This window comes from Opisthocomus hoazin, chromosome 8 (assembly GCF_030867145.1).
Source record: "Opisthocomus hoazin isolate bOpiHoa1 chromosome 8, bOpiHoa1.hap1, whole genome shotgun sequence".
Taxonomy (NCBI): Eukaryota; Metazoa; Chordata; class Aves; order Opisthocomiformes; family Opisthocomidae; genus Opisthocomus; species Opisthocomus hoazin.
The window spans coordinates 73,899,649-73,922,957 of NC_134421.1; the positions used below are offsets into that span (position 1 = coordinate 73,899,649).

At 67.2% G+C, this 23,309-nt stretch overlaps 1 protein-coding gene across 1 annotated transcript; it reads left to right on the forward strand.

Moving 5' to 3' along the window:
- The first annotated feature begins 2,320 nt into the window (after nucleotides 1-2,320).
- On the forward strand, nucleotides 2,321-22,154 carry LOC142362331 (protocadherin-15-like). The gene is made up of 18 exons (XM_075429570.1): nucleotides 2,321-2,432; nucleotides 2,655-2,753; nucleotides 3,120-3,266; nucleotides 3,416-3,563; nucleotides 3,685-3,789; nucleotides 4,572-4,654; nucleotides 6,621-6,713; nucleotides 7,871-8,085; nucleotides 10,354-10,413; nucleotides 10,501-10,593; nucleotides 12,571-12,657; nucleotides 12,780-12,890; nucleotides 17,676-17,846; nucleotides 17,924-18,014; nucleotides 19,467-19,573; nucleotides 21,075-21,275; nucleotides 21,773-21,832; nucleotides 22,137-22,154. Exons 1-18 carry the CDS (start codon nucleotides 2,321-2,323, stop codon nucleotides 22,152-22,154), a joined length of 2,001 nt encoding a protein of 666 aa, XP_075285685.1.
- Nucleotides 22,155-23,309: the final 1,155 nt, after the last annotated feature.

The following is a 23,309-nucleotide window of genomic DNA, read 5'->3' on the forward strand; positions in this document are numbered from 1 at the left end:
GTGCTAGGGGACAGGGGTGGGTGGGGACCCCCAATCCTGGGGGGGAGACTGATGGGGACCCCCCATCTTGGGGTTCTTGGGGGGCCAGGTCCCCCCGATGCCAGGGGACAGGGGTGGGTGGGTGGGGTGGGACCCCCCATCTTGGGGGGCTGGGGTGGGTGGGGACCCCCTATCTTGGGGGATAGGGTCCCCCCAGTGCTGGGGGCAGGGGTGGGGACCCCTCATCTTGGGGTGCTGGGACCTCCAATGCTGGGGACCCCCCGTCTTGGGGTGCTTGGGGGTTGGGGTTCCCCTGGTGCTGGGGGACAGGGCTGGGTGGGGACCCCCAATCCTGGGGGGGGGGGATCGATGGGGACCCCCCCATCTTGGGGGGCCGGGGGCTCTGGGACTTGGGGGTCCCCCCCCACCGCGGGGGGCTGGGCTGTGTCCGGGGGGGGGTCACCAGCTGCCCCCCGAGTCCCCCAGCAGCCTTGGGGACCCCCCGGCTCCACACGTGCATGTGCATGCCTGCACACGCGTGTGCACCCGCATGTCACGTCTACACACGTGTGTGCACCCCATGTCACCCCTACACACGCGTGTGCACACACACGTCATGCCTGCACACACATGTGCACACACGTCATGCCTACACACGTGTGTGCACACACACGTCGTGCCTGCACACGCGTGTGCACCCCATGTCACCCCTACACACGCGTGTGCACCTGCACGTCATGCCTGCACACGCGTGTGCACACACACGTCATGCCTACACACGCATGTGCAACCACATGTCACGTCTACACACGTGTGTACCCACACGTCATGCCTACACACGCGTGTGCACCCACATGTCAAGTCTACACACGCGTGTGCACCCACACGTCATGCCTAAAAAACGTGTGCACACACACGTCATGCTTACACACGCGTGTGCACACTCACACGTACGGACACGCAGGTGTGTGCACACACATGGTACCTGCACACACGCCCACGGGTGTGCACACACGTGTACATAGACTGCACAGGCGGGGATGCACACGTGTGCGCACACGTGTGCAGGTGCACACACGGATGCTTGTGCACAAACATGCACACAGACGTGTGAACACACACGTGTACGAAGTACACACACACAGAGTGCACACACATGCACAGACACCTGCACACAGATGTGCGTGCACACGTGTGCACCTGTGTGCACACACACGCCTGCACACGTACACGAGCACACAGGTGTGTACAGATGTGTGCAAACACGTGCCCACAGACTTGTGCACACGCACACAGACGTGCACGCATGTACACGCGTGCCTGCACATGTGTCTGTGCACACAGACGTGCACACACACGCAGATGTGTGCACAGAAGCACACACACGTGTGCACACACGCAGACACGTGCACGCAGGCGGGCACACGTGTGCAGATGGTGCCTGCGCACACCCGTGTGCACACACGCACACACACATGCACACACAGACATGCACACACGTGTGCACACGCGTACCCACAGTTCCTGCACACACACGTGTGCTCACTGACACGCACACGGCCTTGCACCCACATGCACACACACACGTGTGCACACGCACGCAGTGCTTGCACACACACCCCCACATGCACACACATCACGTCTGCACACATACATGTGCACACACACGCAGATGCGTGTGCACACGCACCCAGCTGCACGCACACGCGGTGGATGCACACACGTGTGTCCACACATGCCCACGCGTGTGCACACACACGTACATAGACTGCACAGGTGGGGGTGCACACGTGTGCACACACATGCCTGCAGATGCACACACACGTGTGCCTGCACACGTGTGTGGGCACACATGCACACAGACACACGCGTGCATACAGTGTATGCACACACGTGTGCACACGTGTGCACGCACACGTGTGCACCCACATGCACACACATGCTTGCCTGCACACATACACGTGCACACACGTGCAGACACGTGCATAGACACATGCACACACACGTGTGAGCACACACATGCCTACAGACTTGTGCAGGGATGTGCACACACATGCCTGCACACACATACACGCATGCCTGCACACGTGTGTGCGCACACACATGCCCACAGATACGCACACACGTGCATGCACACACACACATGCACACACACGTGCACAGGCATGCACACGGACTGCACAGGTGGGGATGCACACGCGTGCACACGTGTGTGCACACACACCTGCACACATGTACGTGTGCACACATGCAAACATGCACACGCGTGCACGCAGACACACGTGCACACAGACATGCACACACATGTGCACACGCATGCCTACGATTCCTGTGCACATACATGTGCACACGTGTGCTCACTGACACGCACAAGGCCATGCACACACAGTCACGTCACACACACGTGTGCACACACACACGCAGCCACACGCACGCACATCACGCCTGCACACGTACATGTGCACTCACACGTGTGCACCCACACGCGTAGACACAGGGCACGCACACTTGTATGTGCACACGCACACACAGACGTGCACATGCATGCACACACACACGCCTGCACCCATACACGTGTGTGCACACGCATACAGACATGCACACACACGCACGGACACGGTGCCTGCGCACATACGTGTGCACACGCACGCACAGACACACATGTGCACCCCCAGACGTGCACACACGCGTGTGCCCGCGGTGCCTGCGCACATACATGTGCACACGCGTGTGCGCAGACCCCCACGCGGCCGTGACCCCCATGCACCCACCCGGTGCGTGTGCGTGCATCCCCGCACAGGGGGTTGTGCACACGCCCGCACACGCCCCACACGCCCGCACACGCGTGCCCGCGCGTCCCCTCCCCCCGGCTGCGGGCGCCCCCTCCCCTCCCCCCCCCGAGCCGCTTTGGGCCCCGATCCGCTTAGCGGGGGCAGGGCCGGGCGCCCGCAGCCGCCCTCGCACGCCCGACGCGTGTGCCCCGCGTGTGCCGCCCCGCGCCTCGAGCTGGGGGCTCCCACCCCCACCCTTGCACACCCAACACGCGTGAGCTGGGTGCTCCCACCCCCACCCTCGCACACCCAACACGTGTGAGCTGGGTGCTCCCACCCCCACCCTTGCACACCCACCCCTGTGAGCAGGGTGCTCCCACCCCCACCCTTGCACACCCACCCCTGTGAGGTGGGTGCTCCCACCCAGCCTTTGCACACCCACCCATGTGAGCCAGTCCTTGCACACCCACCCGTGTGAGCTGGGTGCTCCCACCCAGCCTTTGCACACCCACCCCTGTGAGCCGGTCCTTGCACACCCACCCCTGTGAGCAGGGTGCTCCCACCCCCACCCTTGCACGCCCACCCCTGTGAGGTGGGTGCTCCCACCCAGCCTTTGCACACCCACCCCTGTGAGCCGGTCCTTGCACACCCACCCCTGTGAGCAGGGTGCTCCCATCCCCACCCTTGCACACCCACCCGTGTGAGCTGGGTGCTCCCACCCAGCCTTTGCACACCCACCCCTGTGAGCCAGTCCTTGCACACCCACCCGTGTGAGCTGGGTGCTCCCACCCCCACCCTTGCACGCCCACCCGTGTGAGCTGGGTGCTCCCACCCCCACCCTTGCACACTCACCCGTGTGAGCTGGGTGCTCCCACCCAGCCTTTGCACACCCACCCCTGTGAGCCGGTCCTTGCACACCCACCCCTGTGAGCAGGGTGCTCCCATCCCCACCCTTGCACACCCACCCGTGTGAGCTGGGTGCTCCCACCCAGCCTTTGCACACCCACCCCTGTGAGCCGGTCCTTGCACACCCACCCCTGTGAGCAGGGTGATCCCACCCGGCCTTTGCACACCCACCTCTGTGAGCAGGGTGCTCTGACCCTGGTCCTTGCACACCCAGCCACGAGCTGGGTGCTTGACCCCGGGCCTTGCACACCCACCCGTGACAGCAGGGTGCTCCCACCCAGCCTTTGCACACCCACCCATGTGAGCCGGTCCTTGCACGCCCACCCTAAGAGCAGGGTGCTCTGACCCCGGTCCTTGCACACCCACCCTGAGAGCAGGGTGCTCCCCCCAGGCCTTGCACGCCCACCCATGTGAGCTGGGTGCTCCCTCCCCATCCTTGCACACCCACCCTGAGCCCAGTACAGGCAGCCCAGTACAGGCAGCACTGGGAACCCAGTACAGGCAGCCCAGCCCAGTACAGGCAGCCCAGTACAGGCAGCCCTCCCAGTACAGGCAGCCCAGTACAGGCAGCCCAGCCCAGTACAGGCAGCCCAGTACAGGCAGCCCTCCCAGTACAGGCAGCCCCCCCAGTACAGCCCCCCCAGTACAGGCAGCCCAGTACAGGCAGCCCCCCCATTACAGCCCCCCCAGTACAGGCAACCCAGTACAGGCAGCCCCCCCAGTATAGCCCCCCCAGTCCAGTACAGCCCTCCCAGTACAGGCAGCCCAGTCCAGTACAGCCCCCCCAGTACAGGCAGCCCAGCCCAGTACAGCCAGCCCAGTACAGGCAGCGCAGCCCAGTACAGGCAGCCCAGTACAGGCAGCCCCCCCGGTACACACCCCCCCCCCCCCCGTTCCCCCCCCCCCCCGGTACAGGCAGCGCGGCCCCGCCCCCCGGCCCCGCCCCCCCTCCCGGCCCGTCCCGGGGCAGCAGCGCCGGGGGCGGCGGCGCCGGGCACGTAAGGGGGGGGGTGGGGGGGTCGGGGGGGGCTGGAGGGGGGCCAGACCCCCGGGGAGGGGTCGCGGGGGGGGGGGGGTGGCAGCCCGGGGGACCCCCGGATGGGGGGCGGCATGGGGACACCTGTGCGGGGGGGGGGCCAGGTGACAGATGGGGACAGGCCCCCCCCTCCCCCCGTCCTAATTACCGGCGGCTAATTGGGGGGGGGGGGGTGCCATATGGTCCCCGCGGACCCCGGGGGGGGCACAGCGTGGGCGGCGGGGAGGGGGGGACACGCGGGGGACAGGGCTGTCCCGCAGGGAGCGGTGCCGGCGCGGGTGTGTGGCCCCCCCCCAAGCCCCCCCCCCCCCCCCCCCCAGGCAACGGGACCGGTGAGAGCGAGGGGAGGGGGACACGGCGGGGACACCGGGGAGGGGACCCTGGGGAGGGGACAGGGATGGGGACATGGGCACGGGGGACCTGGGGATGGGGACCCAGGGAATGGGGACCTGGGGGTGGGGACATGGGGATGGGGGACCTGGGGATGGGGACCTGGGGAGGACATGGGCAGAGGGACCCCAGAGGAAGGGGACCCTGGGGATGGGGACCTGGGGATGGGGACATGGGGATGGGGGACCTGGGGATGGGGGACCTGGGGATGGGGACATGGGCAGAGGGACCCCAGGGGAGGGGGACCCTGGGGATGGGGACCTGGGGATGGGGACATGGGGATGCGGGACCTTCGGGTGGGGACAGGAGTGGGGACATGGGCAGAGGGACCCCAGGGGAAGGGGACCCCGGAGATGAGGACCTGGGGGTGGGGACAGGGATGGGGACAGGGATGGGGACAAGGATGGAGACCTGGGGATGGGGACCGCAGGGGGAGGGGACGCAGGGGAAAGGGACCCAGGAATGCGGGACAGGGATGGGGGACCTGGGCACGGGGACCCCAAGGGGAGGGGACCCAGGGGAAGGGGACCTGGGGATGGGGGACCCAGGGGTGGGGACAGGGATGGGGACCTCGGGATATGGACAGGGTTGGGGACCTGGGCACCGGGACCCCAGGGGAAGGGGACCCAGAAATGGGGGACAGGGATGGGGACACGGTCATGGGGACCCCAAGGGGAGGAGACCCAGGGAATGGGGATCTGGGGGTGGGGACAGGGATGTGGACCTGGGCACGGGGGACCCGGGGATGGGGACCCAAGGAATGGGGACCTGGGGGTGGGGACCGCAGGGGACGGGGACCCAGGGGAAGGGGACCCAGGGATGAGGACCTGGGGATGGGGGACAGGGGTGGGGACCTCAGCACGGGGACGCCAAGGGGAGGGGACCCAGGGAATGGGGACATGGGGATGGGGGACCTGGGGGACCTGGGGATGGGGACCCCAGGGGAAGGGGACCCAGGGAATGAGGACCTGAGGATGGGGGACCTGTGGGTGGGGACAGAGATGGGGACTTGGGCACCGGGACCCCAGGAGAAGGGGACACAGGAGAAGGGGACCCAGGAATGGGGACGAGGATGGGGACCTGGGCACGGGGACCTCAAGAGGAAGGGGACCCCGGGGATGGGGACAGCAGGGGTAGGGACAGGGATGGGGACAAGGATGGGGACCTAGGCACGGGGACCCCAAGGGGAGGGGACCCAAGGAATGGGGACATGGGGTTGGGGACAGGGACAGGGACCTGGGCACGGAGACCCCTGGGAATGGGGACCCAGGGAATGGGGACAGGAATGGGGACATGGGCACGGGGGATCTGGGGGTGGTGACAGGAACGGGGACATGGGGCACCTGGGGATGGGGACCCTAGGGGAAGAGGACCCAGGGATGGGGACATGGGGACACGTTCCCCGGGGGGGGGGGACCTGGGGGTGGCAGGCGTGGGCCCGTGGCTGACGGGACGCGGAGGTTGGGGCGCGGGGGGCAAGGGACAGGGACACAGAGCCGGGGGTCCCAGCCCCCCCGCCCCCCCCCCCCCGGCTGCAGGCTGCCACCGAGGGGTCCCCGTCCCCGTCCCCATGGCGGAATCGTCCTGCCCGGCCCTCCTGGCTGCCTGCCTGGCACTGCAGCTGGCCGCAGGTGAGCGTGGGCAGGGGACACCGGGGACACTGGGGACACTGGGGGCACTGGGGACAGGCGGGGCCACAGGGCTGCCAGGGACCCAGGAGCTGGTGGGGACGGGGGCTTGGGGCGTGGGGACCTGGAGACGGGGAGCCTGGGGGTGACAGTCAGGAGAGATGGGGACCCAAGGGTGGGGACCCTGGAGATGGGGAACCAAGGGTGGGGACCCTAAGGGATTGGGAACCCTCGAGGTGGCAACCATGAGAGATGGGGACCCAAGGGTGGGGACCCAAGGGAGGGGGTCACTGGGGAACAGGGACCCTGGAGGTGGGGACCCAAAGGGCTTGGGGACCCTGGAGGTGACAACCATGAGAGATGGGGACCCAAGGGCATGGAGACCCAAGGAAGGGGACCCAGGGGACAGGGTCACCAGGGAATGGTGACCTTGGGAAGGGGACCCTGGAGGTGACAACCATGGGAGATGGGGACCCAAGTGTAGAGACCCAGGGGAGGGGGTCACTGGAGAATGGGGACCCTGGAGGTGGGGACCCAAGGGTGGGGACCCAAAGGGATTTGGGACCCTGGAGGTGACAACCATGAGAGATGGGGACCCAAGGGCATGGGGACTCAAGGGTGGGGACCCAGGGTACAGGGTCACCAGGGAATGGGGACCTGGGGAAGGGGACCTTTGAGGTGGGCACCCTGGAGGTGACAACCATGGGAGATGGGGACTCAAGGGTGCACACCCAGAGGAGGGGGTCACTGGGGAACAGGGACCCTCGAGATGGGGACCCAAGGGTGGGGACCCTAAGGGATTGGGGACCCTGGAGGTGACAACCGTGAGAAATGAGGACCCAATGGTGGAGACCCAGGGGAGGGGGTCACTGGGGAATGGGGACCCTGGAGGTGGGGACTCTGGGGGCGGCAACCATGAGAGATGGGGACCCATGGGAGGGTGAGGACACGAGGACCAAGGGCTGGGGACCTGGGGGACACCACCACCCCGGAGCCAGGGGTCGAGGTAGTGGGACGTGGGTGATGGTGACCTACCACGGGCCTGGAGACGGCGATCCTGGGGACAGGGCCCCCGGGGACGTGCACCCCACGGGCAGGGTGACGGCGGGGGGGTGGCCGGGCGCGCGTCCCCGTCCGTGACATCACCACGGCGGTGGCAGCCCGGGGCGACGGGTGCAGCGGCTTCGGGAACATCTTCACGGAGATCACGGAGAACAGCGCCCATGGGACCCTGGTGGCCCGGCTGCCGGCGGCGGGGGACGCGGGCAGCGCCGGGCTCCAGCTCTGCCTGGCCGGCGCCGACGCCGTCTGGTTCTACCTGGACGGCCGCAGCCTGCGGCTCAACGTCTCGGCCGGCCGCGCCCTGGACCGCGAGGTGCTGCCACCACCCCGTCCTCCAGCCATCCCATGTCCGTCCTCCAACTGTCCCAGGTCCACCCGGTTCCATCATGCATCTGTCCTCTGTCCATCCTCCAGCCATCCCACGTCCATCCTCCAACCATCTTGCCTCCATCCCAGGTCCATCTGGCTCCATCCTCTGTCCATCCCAAGTCCATCCTCCAACCATCCCAGGTCCACCTGGCTCCATCCTCCATCTGCCCTCCAGCCATCCCAGGTCCACCTGGCTCCATCCTCTGTCCATCCCATGTCCATCCTCCAACCATCCCAGGTCCACCTGGCTCCATCCTCTGTCCACCCCATGTCCATCCTCCAACCTTCTTGCCTCCATCCCGGGTCCATCTGGCTCCATCCTCTGTCGGTCCTCCAATCATCCCAGGTCCACCTGGCTCCATCCCCTGTCCATCCCACATCCATCTTCCAACCATCCCACATCCATCCTCCAGTCATCCCATGTCCATCCTCCAGCCATCCTGGGTCCACCTGGCTCCATCCTCTGTCCATGCCATGTCCATCCTCCAACCATCCCAGGTCCACCCGGCTCCATCCTCCGTCCGTCCTCCAACCAACCTCTGTCCATCCTCCAGCCATCCCACGTCCATCCTCCACCCATCTTGCCTCCATCCCGGATCCACCTGGCTCCATCCTCCATCTGTCCTCCAACCATCCCAGGTCCACCTGGCTCCATCCTCTGTCCATCCTCCATCCTGCCTTCTGTCCATTCCACGTCCATCCTCCAATCATCTTGCCTCCATCCCGGGTCCACCTGGCTCCATCCTCTGTCGGTCCTCCAACCATCCTGTGTCCGTCCTCCAACCATCCCAGGTCCACCTGGCTCCATCCTGGCTCCATCGTCTGTCTGTCCTGTGTCCATCCCATGTCCATCCTCCAACCATCCCAGGTCCACCTGGCTCCATCCTCCATTGTCCTGTGTCCATCCTCCAACCATCCTGCCTCCATCCTGGGTCCACCTGGCTCCGTCCTGGCCTAGCCTGCACCTGTGTGTCCCTCCTCCATCCATCTTCCATCTGTCCTGTGTCCACCTCCATCCATCCTGCATCCGTCTCCATCCATCCTCTGTCCACCTCCATCCATCCTGTGTCCGTCCTCTATCCATCCTCCATCCATCCATCCTCCACCCATCCTGTGGCCATCCTCCACCTGTCCTCCATCCATCCTCCATCCATCCTGTGTCTACCCTGGGTCCACCTCCATCCATCCTCCATCCATCCTCCACCCATCCTGTGACCATCCTCCACCCATCCTCCATCCATCCTGTGTCTGTCCTCCATCCATCCTCTGTCCATCCTCCATCCATCCTGTGGCCATCCTGCGTCCCTCCTCCATCCATTCTCCATCCGTCCTGTGTCTATCCTGGGTCCACCTCCACCCATCCTGTGTCCATTCTCCATCCATCCTCCATCCACCCAACAACTATCCAGTGACCATCCTCCATCCATCCTGTGACCATCCTGGGACCTTCCTCCATCCATCCATCTATCCTCCCTCCATCTGCGTCCATCCTCTGTCCACCCTGCATCCATCCATGTCCACCATTCCCCCATCCTCCACCTCCATCCATCCGTGTCCACCATTCACCCATCCTCCATCTCCATCCATGTCCACCATTCCCCCATCCTCCATCTCCATCCGTGTCCACCATTCACCCATCCTCCATCTCCATCCATGTCCACCATTCCCCCATCCTCCATCTCCATCCGTGTCCACCATTCACCCATCCTCCACCTCCATCCATCCATGTCCACCATTCACCCATCCTCCATCTCCAACCCTGTCCACCATTCACCCATCCTCCATCTCCATCCGTGTCCACCATTCACCCATCCTCCACCTCCATCCACCCATGTTCACAATTCCCCCATCCTCCACCTCCATCCACGTGTGTCCACCATTCACCCACCCTCCATCTCCATCCGTGTCCACCATTCACCCATCCTCCATCTCCACCCGTGTCCACCATTCACCCATCCTCCACCCATGTCCATCCTTTGTCCCCCTGCACCCGTCCCCTGCCCATCCTCCACCCACCTCATCCTCCACGGATCCTCCGTCTGTCCTGCCTCCACCGCGTGCCCACCTCCACCCACCCACCCCACGCTCTCCATCCCACTGCAGCCCCCTCCAGCCCGGATCCCCCTGCACCCGCCCGGCTGCGGGACCCCCCGGAGGTGTCCCTGGGGGGCAGCCCCCCGCGTCCCCCTGCCCGACGCCCCGTCCCTTGCAGGAGCTGGAGTCCCCGGTGCTGATGGTGGCCCTGACGTGCGCCGAGGACGGCTTCTCCCCGGTACGGCCACCCGCGGGGACCCCAGGGGACGCTGGGTGCTCCGTGGGGCACGGTCCCACCCCGGGTCACCCCTGTGCCCCCCGGCAGGTCGAGTACCGGATCATCGTCCAGGTCCTCAATGAGAACGACAACCAGCCCCACTTCCAGGGGGCCAACGTCCTCACCCACAACATCAGCGAGGTGCCAGCACCGGGACGGGGACGGGGACGGGGACAGGGCTGGTGCTGGGAGAAGGTGGGGTGCCGGGGGGGGTCAGGGACACCCAGGAGGGGATGGGGACACCGAAGAGGGATGGGATCACCCAGGAGGGATAGAGTCACCCAAGAGGGGATGGGGACACTCAGAAGGGAAGGGGTCAACCCAAGAGAGGATGGGGACACCCAAGAGGGATGGGGCGACCCAAGGGGGGATGGAGACACCCAAGATGAGATGGGGACACCCAAGAGGGATGGGGTGACCCAAGAGGGGATGGAGACACCCAAGATGAGATGGGGACACCCAAAAGGGATGGGGACGCCCAAAATGGGATGGGGACAGTCAAAAGGGATGGGGTCACGCAAGAGGGATGGGGACACCCAAAAGGGATGGGGTCACCCAAAAGGGATGGGGACACTCAGAAGGGATGAGGTCACCCAAGATGGGATGGGGTCAACCCAAGAGGGAGGGATGGGGACACCCACGAGGGGATGGGGTCAATCCAAGAGGGGATAGGGGACACCCAAGAGGGGATAGGGCACCCAAAAGGGATAGGGTCAACCCAAGAGGGATGGGGACACCCGAGAGGTGATGGGGACACCCAGAAGGGATGGGGTCACTTAGAAGGGACAAAGGACACCCAAGAGTGATGAGGACACCCAAGAGGAATGGGGTCACCCAAGGGGGATGGAGACACGCAAGATGAGATGGGGACACCCAAGAGGGATGGGGATGCCCAAGAGGGGCTGGGGTCAACCCAAGAGGGATGGGGACACCCAGGAGGTGATGGAGTCACCCAAGAGGGATGGGGACACCCAAAAGGGATGGGGAACTCCAAGAGGGATGGGATCACCCAAGGGGGATGGGGTTACCCAAGAGGGGATGGGGACACCCAGGAGGGGTGGGGACAGCCAAGAGGGATGGGGTCAACCCAAGAGAGGATGGGGACACCCAGGAGGTGATGGGGTCACCCAAGGGGGATGGGGTCACCCAAGGGGGATGGAGACACGCAAGATGAGATGGGGACACCCAAGAGGGATGGGGATGCCCAAGAGGGGCTGGGGTCAACCCAAGAGGGGATGGGGACACCCAAGAGGGGATGGGGACACCCAAGAGGAGATGAGGACACACAAGAGGGGATGGGGACACCCAGGAGGTGATAGGGTCACCCAAGAGGGATGGGGTCACCCAGGAGGGATGGCAACACTCAAGAGGAGATGGAAACACCCAAGAGGGGATGGGGACATCCAAGAGGTGATTGGGACACCCAGGAGGGATGGGGTCACTTAGAAGGGTAAAGGGACACCCAAGAGGGATGGCGACACCCAAAAGGGATGGGGAACCCCAAGAGGGATGGGATCACCCAAGGGGGATGGGGTTACCCAAGAGGGGATGGAGACACCCAGGAGGGATGGGGACAGCCAAGAGGGATGGGGTCAACCCAAGAGAGGATGGGGACACCCAGGAGGTGATGGGGTCACCCAAGGGGGATGGGATCACCCAAGAGGGGATGGGGACGCACAAGAGGGGATGGGGACACCCAGGAGGTGATGGGGTCACCCAAGAGGGATGGGGTCACCCAGGAGGAATGGCGACACTCAAGAGGAGATGGGAACACCCAAGAGGGGATGGGGACACCCAGGAGGGATGGGGTCACTTAGAAAGGTAAAGGGACACCCAAGAGGGATGGGGACACCCGAAAGGGATGGAGACCCCCAAGAGGGGTGGGGACAGCCAAGAGGGATGGGGTCAATCCAAGAGAGGATGGGGACACCCAGGAGGTGATGGGGTCACCCAAGGGGGATGGGATCACCCAAGAGGGGATGAGGGTCACCCAAGAGGGATGGGGACACTCGAGAGGGATGGGGCCACCCAAGAGTGATGAGGACGCCCAAGAGGGATGGGGCCGCCCAAGATGGTCCGGGGCCACCGGCTTGGTGGTGACAGACGGTGACGCCGCAGCTGGCGGCCGTACACTCGGTGGTGTTCAGCGCGCAGGCGGAGGACGCGGACGGCGACACGCTGATGTACGTCATCGACACGGCCTCGGTGAGCGCGGGGGCGGGGAGGACGGGGGGGACGCGAGGCCACGCGGGGGTGGCGGATGGGGGGGGGGGGGGGAGGGGGGCGCCATCTGCCGGCGCTGAGCCCCCCGCCCGGCCCCCCCCCAGCCCGACGCCCGCTTCTTCCGCATCGACCTGCCCAACAGCGGGAAGGTGGTGCTGGCACGCGCCCTCGACTTCGAGAGCCGGCAGCAGCTGGAGGTGGTGGTCACCGCCGTGGTGAGACCCCCGCGGCCAGCGGATGGACCCCCCCAACCTGCGCCCTGCCCCCCACCAGCTGGGGACCTGGCCGATGGGCCACCCTGCCACCCGCTTCGTGTCCCTGTGTCCTTGTATCCATGCCATCTCCACCCCATATCCATGCCGTCTCCATCCCACGTCCGTGCCGTCTCCACCCCATGTCCATGCCATCTCCACCCCACATCCATGCCATCTCCACCCCATGTCCATGCCATCTCCACCCCAAGTCCATGCCATCTCCACCCCGTATCCATGCCATCTCCACCCCACATCCATGTTGTCTCCACCCCACATCCCCGTGTCCTCATGTCCCTGCCATCTCCATCCCACGTCCATGCCATCTGAACCCCACATCCATGCTGTCTCCATCCCACGTCCGTGCCAACTCCACCCCATATCCGTGCCAACTCCACCCCATATCCATGCCATCTCCACCCCATGTCCATGCTGTCTCCACCCCATGTTCTCATGTCCCTTCCATCTCCACCCCACGTCCATGCAACCCCACCGCCATGGGTCTGGAGGCCTCGTGGCCATTCCGTGTCCCTGTGTCCCTTCTGCCCGTGCCATCTCCACCCCACATCCATGCCATCTCCACCCCACGTCCATGCCATCTGAACCCCATATCCATGCTGTCTCCGTCCCACGTCCGTGCCATCTCCACCCCGTATCCATGCCATCTCCACCCCATGTCCATGCTGTCTCCACCCCATGTCCATGCCATCTGAACCCCACGTCCATGCTGTCTCCACCCCGTGTCCTCATGTCCCTTCCATCTCCACCCCACGTCCATGCAACCCCACCGCCATGGGTCTGGAGGCCTCATGGCCATTCCGTGTCCCTGTGTCCCTTCTGCCTGTGCCATCTCCACCCCACATCCATGCCATCTCCACCCCATGTCCATGCTGTCTCCACCCCGTGTCCCCGGCATCTCCACCCCACGTCCATGGCATCTCCACCCCATGTCCATGCGGCCCCACTGCCATGAGTCTGGGGACCTCATGGCCATGCTGTGTCCCCTGTGTCACCTCTGCCCCATGCCACCTCCACCCCATGTCCATGTGGCCCCACCGCCATGGGTCTGGGGGACCTTATGGCCATGCTTTGTCCCCCGCGTCCATGCCACCTCCACCCCACATCCATGCAGTCCCACCACCATGGGTCTGGGGGACCTCATGGCCATGCTGTGTCCCCCGCATCCATGCCACCTCCACCCCACATCCATGTAGTCCCACCACTGTGGGTCTGGGGACCTCATGGCCATGCTGCGTCCCTCACGTCCGTGCCATCTCCACCCCACATCCATGCAGCCCCACCGCCATGGGTCCAGGGGACCTCATGGCCATACTGTGTCCCCTCTGCCCATGCCACCTCCACCCCACATCCATGGCATCTCCACCCCATGACCCTGCCATCTCCACCCCATGTCACTGCCATCTCCACCCCACATCCATGCCATCTCCACCCCATGTCCATGTCATCTCCACCCCACATTCATGCAGTCCCACCACCGTGGGTCTGGGGACCTCGTGGCCATGCTGTGTCCCCTGTGTCCCCTCTGCCCGTGCCACCTCCACCCCATGTCCATGTGGCCCAACCACCATGGGTCTGGGGGACCTTATGGCCATGCTGTGTCCCCCACAGCCATGCCACCTCCACCCCACACCCACACAGCCCCACCGCCATGGGTCTGGGGACCTTGAGCCAACCTCATGTCCCTGTGTCCCCTCTGCCTGTGCCATCTCCACCCCACGTCCATGTGGCCCCACCACTGTGGGTCTGGGGACCTCATGGCCATGTTGCATCCCTCACGTCCGTGCCATCTCCACCCCACATCCATGCAGCCCCACCGCCAAGGATCTGGGGACCTCCTGGCCATGCTGTGTCCCCTGTGTCCCCTCTACCTGTGCCACCTCCACCCCACATCCGTGCCATCTCCACCCCACATCCATGCAGCCCCACCTCCATGGGTCGGGGGGACCTCATGGCCATACTGTGTCCCCTCTGCCCATGCCACCTCCACCCCACGTCCATGGCATCTCCACCCCATGTCCATGCCATCTCCACCCCATGTCCATGCAGTCCCACCACCATGGGTCTGGGGACCTTGTGCCCACCCCATGTCCCTGTGTCCCCTCTGCCCTTGCCACCTCCACCCCAAGTCCATGGCATCTCCACCCCACACCTGTGGAGCCCCACCACCATGGGTCTGGGGGCCCTGTGCCCACCCAGCGTCCCTCCACCCCTCGCTCCCGTGCCGTGCCCACCCCGTGTCCCCGATCTCAGCCTCCCCCGGGTCCCGGCCCCCCCGGCCCCCCCGTGCCCGCGGGCTGATCCCCGCTAATTGGGGGTGACGTGATCTCCTCAGCCCCCGGAGGTGCCCTCAATCCCCCTCATTTCCCTAATGGGTGCCCGGACCCCCCCCCCCGTGCCAGCGGGCACTGCTGGGGGGGCACCCCCTGCCCCCACCCAAGGCACCCCCTCATCCTCGGGGACCCCCTGCCCTGAGTTGCTGACCCCGCTCCTGGCTGGGCCCGGGGGTTCCCATTCCTGGGGGGTCCCCATTCCTGGAGGTCCCTGTGCCTTGGGGGTCCATGTCCCTTGGGGTCCCTGTGCCTTGGGGCCCCCATTCCTGGGGGTCCCTGTCCCTGGGGGTCTCTCTGCTGTGGGGGTCCCCATTCCTGGGGGTCCCTGTCCCCTGGGGGTCCCTGTGCTTTGGGGGTCCCTGTGCCTGGGGGTCCCCATGCCTGGGGGTCCCTCTGCAGTGGGGTCCCTGTCCCCTGGGGTTCTTGTGCCTGGGGGGTCCCTGTCCCTTGGGGGTCCCTGTGCCTTGGGGGTCCCTGTCCCCTGGGGTCCCCTCTGCCATTGGGTCCCCATTCCTCGGGGTCCCCATTCCTGGGGGTCCCTGTCCCTGGGGGGGTCCCTATGCTTTGGGGGTCCCTGTGCCTGGGGGTCCCTCTGCACTGGGGTCCCCATGCCTGGGGGTCCCTGTCCCTTAAGGTCACTGCGCTGTGGGGATCCCCATGCCTGAGGGTCCCTGTGTCATGGGGTCCCCATTCCTGGGGGTCCCTCTGCCGTGGGTTCCCCATTCCTGGGGGTCCCTGTCCCCGGGGGTCCCCATTCCTGGGGTCCCTGTTCCTTAGGGTCCCTGTGCCGTGGGGGTCCCTGTGCCTGAGGGTCCCTGTGCTGTGGGGTCCCCATTCCTGGGGTTCCCCATTCCTGGGTGTCCCTGTGCCTTGGGGGTCCCCATTCCCGGGGGTCCCTCTGCCATGGGTGTCCCTGTGCCTTGGAGTCCCTGTGCCTTGCAGGGTCCCCATTCCTGGGGTCCCTGTCCCTTAGGGTCCCTGTGCTGTGGGGTCCCCATGCCTGGGAGTCCCTGTCCCCTGTCCTCTGGGGGTCCCTCTGCCATGGGAGTCCCTCTGCCGTGGGGTCCCCATTCCTGGGGGTCCCTGTGCCTGGGGGTCCCTGTCCCCTGGGGGTCCCTGTCCCCTGGGGGTCCGTCTGCCATGGGGTCCCCATTCCTGGGGGTCCCTGTCCCCCGGGGGTCCCCGTGCCGAGGGTCCCCAGCCGGGTGTGCTCGGGGCAGTCGGGGCTCCCCCCACAGCAGGGTCTGGGCAGCTCCCTGCTGCCACGGTGTCCCTCGTCCCCCCGCGTGTCCGTCCTGTTGTCCCCCCCCCGTGCCTGTCCCTCTGTCCCCCCACGTGTCCATCCCTCCATCCCTCCCGTGTCCGTCCCTCTGTCCGCCCCTGTGTTCACCCTGCTGTCCCCCCGCCTGTCCATCCATCCGTCTGTCTGTCCCTCCATCCCCCCAGCTGTCCATCCCTCCATCCTTCCCACGTCTGTCCCTCCATCCCCTGCGCGTCTGTCCCTCTGTCCCCCCGTCTGTCCATCCCTCCATCCCCTCATGTGTCCACCCCACTGTCCACCCATTTGTCCATCCCTCCATCCCCCTGTCTGTCCATCTGTCTGTGCCCGCACATGTCCATCCCCCCATCTGTCTGTCCATCCCTCCATCCATCCGTCTGTCGATCCCACCATCCCTCTGTCCATCCCTCCATCTCCCCATGTGTCCACCCCACTGTCCACCCCTCTGTCCATCCCTCCATCCCCCTGTCCGTCTATCCCTCCATCCCCCCTGTGTCCATCCCACCATCCTTCTGTCTGTCCATCCCTTCATTCCCCCCTGTGTCCACCCCACCATCCGTCTGTCCATCCCTCCATCCACCCATTTGTCCTTCCCTCTGTCCCACTGTCTGTCCATCCCTCCATCCCCCACGTGTCCATCCAACCATCCGTCTGTCCATCCATCCTCCCGTGTGTCCATCCCTCCATCCGTCTGTCCATCCCTCCATCCCCCACGTGCCCATCCAGCCATCCGTCTGTCCATCCATCCTCCCATGAGTCCATCCCTCCATTCCCCTGTCTGTCCATCCCTCTGTCCCTCCTTGTGTCCATCCCACCATCCATCTGTCCATCCCTCCATCCCCCATGTGTCCATCCCACCATCTGTCTGTCCATCCCTCCATCCCCCCATGAGTCCATCCCTCCATCCCCCTGTCTGTCCATCCCTTCATTCCCCCCTGTGTCCATCCCACCATCCATCTGTCCATCCCTCCATCCTCCCACATGTCCATCCCACCATCCATCTGTCCATCCCTCCATTCCCCACGTGTCCATCCCTCCATCCCCCACATGTCCATCTCACCATCCATCCGTCTGTCCATCCCCCCGCCCCCACCCTGTCCGTCCGTCCGTCCGCCCCAGGAGATGACCACCAAGGAGCGGTTCAGCGCCTCGGCCCGCGTCCGGGTGACGGTGCTGGACGGGGACGACCAGTACCCCCAGTTCCTGCCCTGCACCCCCCGCGCCCACCGCGGCCTCACCCTCTGCACCAGCCCCGTCTACACCGCCAACGTCACCGAGGGCCAGCTCCCGGTGGGGACACGGGGACACGGGGGGGGCGGGGGGGACAGGGGGGCCGGGGGGCTCAGCTGGCCCTGTCCCCCCCCCAGGGGGGTCCCCTGAGCTTCAGCCCCGGCTCCGTCCACGCCGAGGATGGGGACAGGGGCCTGAGGACCCCCATCACCTACTCCCTGCTGGCAGGTACGGGGCGGGGGACACGGACATGGGTGGGCATGGGTGGGCATGGACATATGGACATGGGTGGGTGTGGGTGGGCATGGACATGGGTGGGCAAGGACATATGGACATGGGTGGGCAGGGATGGGTGGGTGTGGGTGGGCAGGGACACATGGACATGGGTGGGCAAGGACACACAGACATGGACAGATGGACATGGGTGGGCAAGGACATATGGACATGGGTGGGCAGGGATGGGTGGGAGTGGGTGGGCAGGGACACATGGACATGGGTGGGCAAGGACACACAGACATGGGTGGGGAAGGATGGGTGGGAGTGGGCATGGACACACACACATGGGTGGGCAGGGATGGGTGGACATGGGTGGGCATGGACACACAGACATGGACAGATGGACATGGGTGGGCATGGACACGGGTGGGCATGGACATATGGACATGGGTGGGCAGGGATGGGTGGGTGTGGGTGGGCATGGACATGAGTGGGCATGGATGGGCATGGACACACAGACATGGGTGGGAGGAATGGGTGGACATGGGTGGGCAAGGACACAGACATGGACAGATGGACATGGGTGGGCAAGGACACACAGACATGGGTGGGCAGGGATGGGTGGGAGTGGGTGGGCAGGGACACAGACATGGACAGATGGACATGGGTGGGCAGGGGCACATGGACATGGGTGGGCAGGAATGGGTGGGCAAGGACACACGGACATGGGTGGGCAGGGATGGGTGGGAGTGGGTGGGCAAGGACACATGGACATGGATGGACATGGGTGGGCAGGGACCGGTGGGTGGGAGTGGGCAGGGACACACAGACATGGGTGGGCAGGAACACACGGACATGGACACGCGGACACGGGTGGGCAAGGACATGGGTGGGCAGGAACAGATGGACACGGGTGGGCAGGGATGGGTGGGCGTGGGTGGGCAGGGACAGACGGACACGGGTGGGCCTGGCCATGGGTGGGCAGAGCCGGCTGCAGCACCTGGGGGGTTCAGAGGTCCGGGTGCCCCCGCATGTCCCCCCTCCTTGGGGCAGGCCGTGCCGGGGGGGCCGTGCCAGGTGGGGGGGGGGGGGGGGGTCCGTACCGGGGGGAGGGGTCAGTGCCGGGGGGGTCCCCGTGTCCCCCCTCCCCCCCACACAATCCAATTGCCGGGACCCAATGGATCCCCGCGGGTACAAATTGCTTAAAGGGATCGAGCCGGGGGGGGGGGCCCCTAATCCCCCCCCCCATTCCGGGGGGGCCCTAATCCCCCCCCCCCGTCCCGAGGGAGCCGCAGGGTGAGCGGGGGGGGGGGGGGGGGGGTGTCACGCCCTGAGGCTGCAGCACCTTGGGGGAGGGTGCGTGGAGGTGCGGGGGGGGGGGGGGGGGCTCTGAGGATACCCCCGGGTGGGGGGGGGGGTCCTGGGGTCCCCAGCTCAGCCGTGCCCCCCCCTGCCCCCCCCCAGGGGAGGAGAGCGGGCGGTTCCACATCGACAACGCGACGGGGGCCATCACGCTGCTGCGGGCCGTGGAGAGCAGCCGGCGGACCCCCGCAATCCGGCTGAGCGTGGTGGTGCGGGGGGCACCGGGGGGGGGGGGGGGAGCTGGGGGGAGCGGGGGGCGGAGAGAGGCTGAGGAGATGGGGGGGGCTGGGGGGCACCTGCGGGGGAAGAGGGGGCTGGAGAGATGGGGGTCCCCAGGGAGATGGGGGTGACTGGGAGCTGGGGTGTCGGTGGGGCGGTGGGGGGTCCTCGGGGAGTTGGGGGGTCCCCAGGGAGGCGGGGGGGTCCATTGGGAGCTGGGGGGTCCCTGGGAGTTGGGGGGTCGGTGGGGATCTGGGGGTTCCCCATGGAGCTGGGGGGTCCCCAGGAGCTGGGGATCCCCGGGAGCCGAGGGGTCCCCGGGAGTTGGGGGGTCCCCCGGAGCCAGGGGTCGGTGGGGATCTGGGAGGTCCCCAGGGAGCCGGGGGGTCCCCGGGAATTGGGGGGTCCCCAGGGAGGTGGGGGGTCCCCCATGGAGCTGGAGGTTCCCCGGGAGGTGAGGGTTTGTGGGGAACTGGGGGGGACCCCCGGGAGCTGGGGGTTCCCCGGAGTCGGGGTCGGTGGGGATCTGGGGGGTCCGCAGGAGCAGGGGTGTCCCCGGGAGCTGGGGGGTCCCTGGGAGCTGGGGAGTCGGTGGGGAACTGGGGGGTCCCCAGGGAGTTGGGGTTTCCCCAGAGTCAGGGTCAGTGGGGATCTGGGGGTTCCCCATGGAGCCGGGGGTCCCCAGGAGGCGGTTTGGTGGGGAACTGGGGGGTTCCTTGGGAGGCGGGGGTCCCTGGGGAGGCGGGGGGTCCCTGGGAGGTGGGGGGTCCCCCGGAACCGGGGGTCGGTGGGGATCTCGGGATTCCCCATGGAGCCAGGGGATCCCCGGGAGTTTGGGGTCCCCAGCAGCTGGGGGGTCCCCGGGAGTTGGGGGTTGCCTGGAGCCGGGGATCGGTGGGGAACTGGGGGGTCCTCACAGAGCTGGGGGTCCCCAGGAGGTGGGGGGTTCCCGGGAGGTGGGTGTTGGTGGGGATCTGGGGGGTCCCCATGGAGCCGGGTGATCCCCGGGAGCTGGGGGGTCCCCGGAGTTGGGGGGAGGTGGGGAACTGGGGAGTCCCCATGAACCTGGGAGTCCCCGGGAGTTGGGGGGTCCCCGGGAGGCGGGGTTTGGTGGGGAACTGGGGGCTTCCTTGGGAGGTGGGGGGTCCCTGGGGAGGCGGGGGGTCACTGGAGGTGGGGGGTCCCCCTGAACCGGAGTTTGGTGGGGATCTGGGTGTTCCCCATGGAGCTGGGGGGTCTCCGGGAGCTGGGGGTTCCCCGGGAGTTGGGGGGAGGTGGGGAACCGGGAGGTCCCCAGGAGCCGGGGGATCCCCGGGAGTTGGGGATCCCCGGGAGTTGGGGGTTCCCCGGGAGTTGGGGGGAGGTGGGGAACTGGGAGGTCCCAGGAGCTGGGGGCTCCCCGGGAGTTGGGGGTCCCGGGAGCCGTGGGTGGTGGTTCTGGGTGTCCCGCCGGCGTTGGGGGGGGTCGCGCGAGGGTGCGGTGCCCCCCAGGCCGCGCAGCTGGACGACGCGGGGAAGTACGCGGTGACGCAGGCGGTGGTGCGGGTGCTGGCGCCCAACCGGCACCCGCCGGCCTTCCCCCGCGCCGCCTACCGAGCCTTCGTCCCCGCCGGCGCGCCCCGCGCCGCGCTCCTCCTCACCTTCGGCGGGCACGTGCTGGCCCTGCGCGCGCTCGACGCCGACTTCCCCGAGGTGCGGGGGGGAGCGTGGGTGGGGGTCCCAAAGGGGGTCCCGCAGGGGTACAGGCAGGGTGCAGGTGGGTGCGGGCAGGGGGTGCAGGCAGGGTGCGGGGGGCTGCAGCTCTGAGTTGGGGTCCCACAGGGGTTTGGGCAGGGTCCCGCAGGGGGTCCCGCAGAGATGCAGGCAGGGGGTGGGCAGGGGTCCCGCAGGGGTTTGGGCAGGGGTCCCGCAGGGGGTCCCTCAGCGATGCAGGCAGGGGTGCAGGCAGGGGGTGGGCAGGGGTCCCACAGGGGTTTGGGCAGGGGTCCCACAGGGGGTGCAGGCAGGGGTGCGGGCAGGGGGTCCAGCAGGGGTGCAGGCAGGGTGCAGGCAGGGTGCGGGGGGGGTCTGGCAGCACTGACCGGGGTCCTGCAGGGGATGCGGGACCAGGCCCGCAGGGGTACAGGCAGGGTGCGGGCAGGGCACAGGCAGGGTGCGGGTGCCCCCCGCCCTGATCTGGGGTCCCACAGGGGATGCGGGCAGGGGTTCCCGCAGGGGTACAGGCAGGGTGCGGGCAGGGCGCAGGCAGGGTGCGGGGGGGGTCCGCAGCCCTGACGCGGGGTCCCGCAGGGGGTACAGGCAGGGTGCGGGCAGGGTGCGGGTAGTCCAGCAGCCCTGATCTGGGGTCCCACAGAGGATGCAGGCAGGGGGCGGGGAGGGGATGAGGGCAGGGGTCCCGCAGGGGTGCAGGCAGGGCGCAGGCAGGGTGCGGGGGGTCCGGCAGCGCTGATCCGGGGTCCCACAGGGGATGCGGGCAGGGGGTGCAGGCAGGGGGTCCCGCAGGGTGCGGGCAGGGTGCGGGGGGTCCAGCAGCACTGATGCGGGGTCCCGCAGAGGATGCGGGCAGGGTGACCCACAGGGGTCCCACAGGGGATGCGGGCAGGGTGCGGGATCCGGCAGCCCTGATCTGGTGTCCCACAGGGGATGCAGACAGGGGGTGCGGGCAGGGGGTCCCGCAGAGTGCTGGCAGGGTGCGGGGGGGTCCGGCAGCCCTGACGCGGGGTCCCGCAGGGGGTGAACCCCCAGGTGCGGTACAGCCTGCAGCCCGGCGCCAACCAGAGCCAGCTGGTGCAGGTGATGCCCAACGGGCTGCTGGTGGCCAGCGCCCACCGCCTGCACCCCGGGCAGGCCCTGCGCCTCCAGGTGGGGGGGCGAGGAGGTGGGGGGCATCGGGGGGACGGGGGGCATCGGGGGTGTTGGGGACTTCTGGGGTGGGGGGGGCTTGGGGGACATGGGGGGCATGGGGGGTGGGGGGGTATTGGGGGTGTGGGAGGGGTGGGGGATGTCGAGGGCATTGGGGGTGTCGGGGGTATTGGGGACATGGGGGGGCATGGGGAGCGAGGGGGAGATGGGGGTGATGGGGGGCTTGGGGGTGTGGGGCGTATGGGGGGCATCAGGGGTACTGGGGGCAAGGGGTGTATTGGGGACATGGGGGGTGTGGGGACATGGGGAGTATTGGGGACGTGGGAGGGACATGGGGGCAATGGGGGGCATGGGGGCTATAGGGGGGTATAGGGGGCATCGGGGAATGTGGGGGGCATGGGGGGTGTTGAGGGCATCGGGGGTATTGGGGACATGGGGGGGAGTGGGGGGCATGGGGGATGTGGGGGGCATCTGGGGGTGGGGGGGCATCGAGGGTGTTGGGGACACGGGGGTATTGGGGATGTGGGAGGTAGGGGGACATGGGGCAATGGGGGGCATGGGGGGGTGGGGGGGCATCGGGGGTATTGAGGACATGGGGGGGTGGGGGGACATGGGGCACATGGGGGGAATGAGGGGCGTGGGGGCCATGGGGGGTGTGGGGGCATCGGGGGTATTGGGGACATGGGGGGGCATGGGGGACGAGGGGGGCATGGGGGGTGTTGGGGGCAAGGGGGGTATCAGGGATATGGGGGGTGGGGGTTGAACGGGTGGCATGGGGGTTGCTGGGGGGGGCATGAGGGGCATGGGGGGCAAGGGGGGCACAGAGGGCACGGGGGGGTAGGGGGGTATGGGAGGGTTGGGGGT